The sequence below is a fragment of the Cystoisospora suis genome, assembly GCF_002600585.1.
Source record: "Cystoisospora suis strain Wien I chromosome Unknown contig_781, whole genome shotgun sequence".
Lineage (NCBI taxonomy): Eukaryota > Apicomplexa > Conoidasida > Eucoccidiorida > Sarcocystidae > Cystoisospora > Cystoisospora suis.
Genome location: NW_027153582.1, coordinates 1 through 2,737, shown reverse-complemented (window position 1 = coordinate 2,737; position 2,737 = coordinate 1). Strand labels below are relative to the sequence as shown.

The window sequence follows — 2,737 nt, the reverse complement described above, 5'->3', positions numbered from 1 at the left end:
CCCGCCGGTGGCCGTAACAGCTAGGCCGGAGGCCGCAACAGCTAAAGCTGTAACCCCCGCGCGGCGGAGATGATGAAACCAGTCAGAAAGCCAGACCCGCTCACCAGAGAGATCCGTGGCTGGCCTGCAGCCGTAAATCACCAACCGGTAGACTTTCATTTAGGTGGTAGTCTACCGGTTAATTGCAGGTTGTCCGGTCGGACCCGTGACGCACCGCAAGACCGTGGCGATAACAGGAGGGACAACTCCGATGCCGGCCCAGCTTTCGGAACGGGCCCGGGGCAAGCCCAGACCGGAAGTCGGAGTTGAAGAAGACCAGAGAAGAGGCTTTCCAGGGGACACCGAATGAGGAGAAAAAGAGAAATTAGGAATAAAGATGTAGAACAGTGGAGAAAGAACCGTCGAGGGTTTTTCGCTTACGTTGCAAGTTGGCTGTTTGTGTCCGTCCCTCTTACTTCCTTTTTTTTTCTTTCCCTCGCGGCTTTCCGAGGAGGGAGCAGTTGCGGAATGTGGAATCCACGGTTAGAGAGTGACTGAGAGTAACGACGTGGCGGTTGCCTCTCCTAAGTGTTGTGTGGCAAAGGACCATTATTTCTGCTCCTTCCTGTTGACACCACAACTGACTCTACTCCCGACTGATGAACAAGTCCTGGTGCGGTGGTTCTGATTAAACACGCGCTCAGACCGGGGTTGACACGGTTACGCCTAGCAACAATCAGGTTGCCGAGATCCGGCCTGCCTGCTGAGCCGACTCACGACTGACTTCGGGGTAACCGAGTTTTCTGGCGGCAAGAGTGAAGTCTCTGGCCAGCGGCGCTCCCGGGTTCAACACTTCCTCCTGATAGGGTAATATCGCGTAGCTGGCCGTGGAAGTAATTTCGTGCGGCCAGGACTAAGCAACACTGCGACGGCCGGATGCCGAGATAGGATCATTTCTTTCACTCTACGGTTGCTGCCTTGCGGAGGGTGCACTCGACTGGCCAGGAGTTCTACTTCTAGGCGTAGGTCTGTTACACCCATGGCCGGCGCTAGAGGTAGCGTCGTTCTGTCGCGACGAGCGGTGACCTGGGTCTCGTTCCCCCCCGCCCCCCATTGGACTGCGTGAGAGCGTACGCGGATCTCAGTGATCCTTACAAGCCTTCGGTATGATGCAGGCAGGTGGGAATTCCTGGGTCTTGGCATCAGTCACACCCAGGCTTGTCACCGTCGAGACCGGGGCAAGCGCGAAACAGAGTAGGGCGCTACCAAAAACCGCCTCACATCTTCTCGTTCCCTGTGGTGTGGACTGGCGAGTAGTCTCCTGGTGTCGGAAACAGCTGCTCTGGTCACACTGCAACCCCTGGAACCCCGCTCCTTGAAGTCGCTCGTGATTCTGTCTTCCTCACCGAACCCTCTAGCTCTGAGGGACGGGCGCATGCAGGGAAACGCTGCCCTGTTCGGGGAAAACGAGCAACCTAGCTACGCGTGCTTCTAGAAGACCGGCGGGCACACCACATGCACATGCCATCCATCCAACGAAGTGCCCTCTCCGTTTTGTTGGAGGAAGCCTGAAAGTTTTTCTCTGTTTGTGCGAGTGGCGCAACTGCCAGGACTAACGACTCGATCAAACGCACAGCAGATGCGGGCGGCAAGGGCCCGCCCAGGGCTTGTCCACCGCGTTTGGCGCATCTACAACCTCGTATTTCCAAGCATGGTACCCGGCCTCGCATCCCTGAATGCAATGAAAGCATGGCAATTCCCAGGGTGAGATGCTCTATGCCGCCGGAGTCAGCCCACGGTAACGCGGATGGCTCGTGTTTGCCGACCACGGGATGTGTGCAGACCCCCGTGCAAACTTGCGTTGGTCCGTTCCGTCAGACGAGACCGAAAAGAAGACCTGCAAGGCACCGCCCCACGGAGTTGTCTTCACAGGAAGGGCAGCCGGATGCTGGCGTGGCCGAGAGGCGAACTCCGGCGTTCTCTTTGGATCGCGCTCCTGCTGACGCGTCAGCCAGTTCAGCGGTGTCGTTGCAGTCCCTTAACCTGAGGGAAGCGTCGCGTCAGGCGGGAGAAGAGATCGCGCTGTCTGCGGATTTCCACACCACATCCCCCGAACAGGATATGGATTGCCACTCTTCGGCCCCGTACCAAATTTACCGCAGCTCTGTCGACGACAGTGCTCACGGAGAGGAGTGTTTTTACAGTCCTCGCACCGCGACCTCTGAAGAACCTGTAGACTGCGAACCTCGCGGTAGGTCCTCACTGGGGTCTCACTCCTTTAGCATTCTTCGCCGCGGATCTCATGCCTTTAGCATTCTTCGCGGCCCTGCCCCGCAGTCAGCAGCTTCTGGTTGCCGATCTGGGAAAGAGCAAGGGGTTGTCGCTGTACACGGTAGATTTGCGTCTCCTAAAGTGCCGGCACCGGTTGGCTTCGGGGGGTCCCCGGGGCGTTCATATTCTGTTAGCAGAATGCCACCAGATGATGCCTCTTTCATAACAGACTCTCCCACTTCTCGGGACCGCACGGAAGAAGGGTGCGCTTTCCAGCATGTGCTTGCAGCTGTGTCACTACCCGGGTCGCGACGTACGCCTGCAGGTTTGCGCAAGCGTTCGTTTACGTGCGCGCTGGACGTCGGAGCAAGTCGGACGCGATTTTGCAGTCCTCAGTCCGGGCCTACACCGGAGCACGCCTGCGTGTGCGGGATCGCATCTGCCCAACCACTGTACCAGTCGGACAGATGCGATCCCGCACACGCAG

At 58.1% G+C, this 2,737-nt stretch overlaps 1 protein-coding gene across 1 annotated transcript; it reads left to right on the top strand.

Moving 5' to 3' along the window:
• Nucleotides 1–1,500: 1,500 nt before the first annotated feature.
• On the top strand, nt 1,501–2,683 carry CSUI_001890 (uncharacterized protein; the record flags this gene model as incomplete). The annotated part of the gene is made up of 2 exons (XM_068062093.1): nt 1,501–2,230; nt 2,540–2,683. Coding segments are annotated over exons 1-2 (645 nt in total), but the record flags the coding sequence as incomplete, so codon positions are not given.
• Between the last annotated feature and the right edge of the window lie 54 nt (nt 2,684–2,737).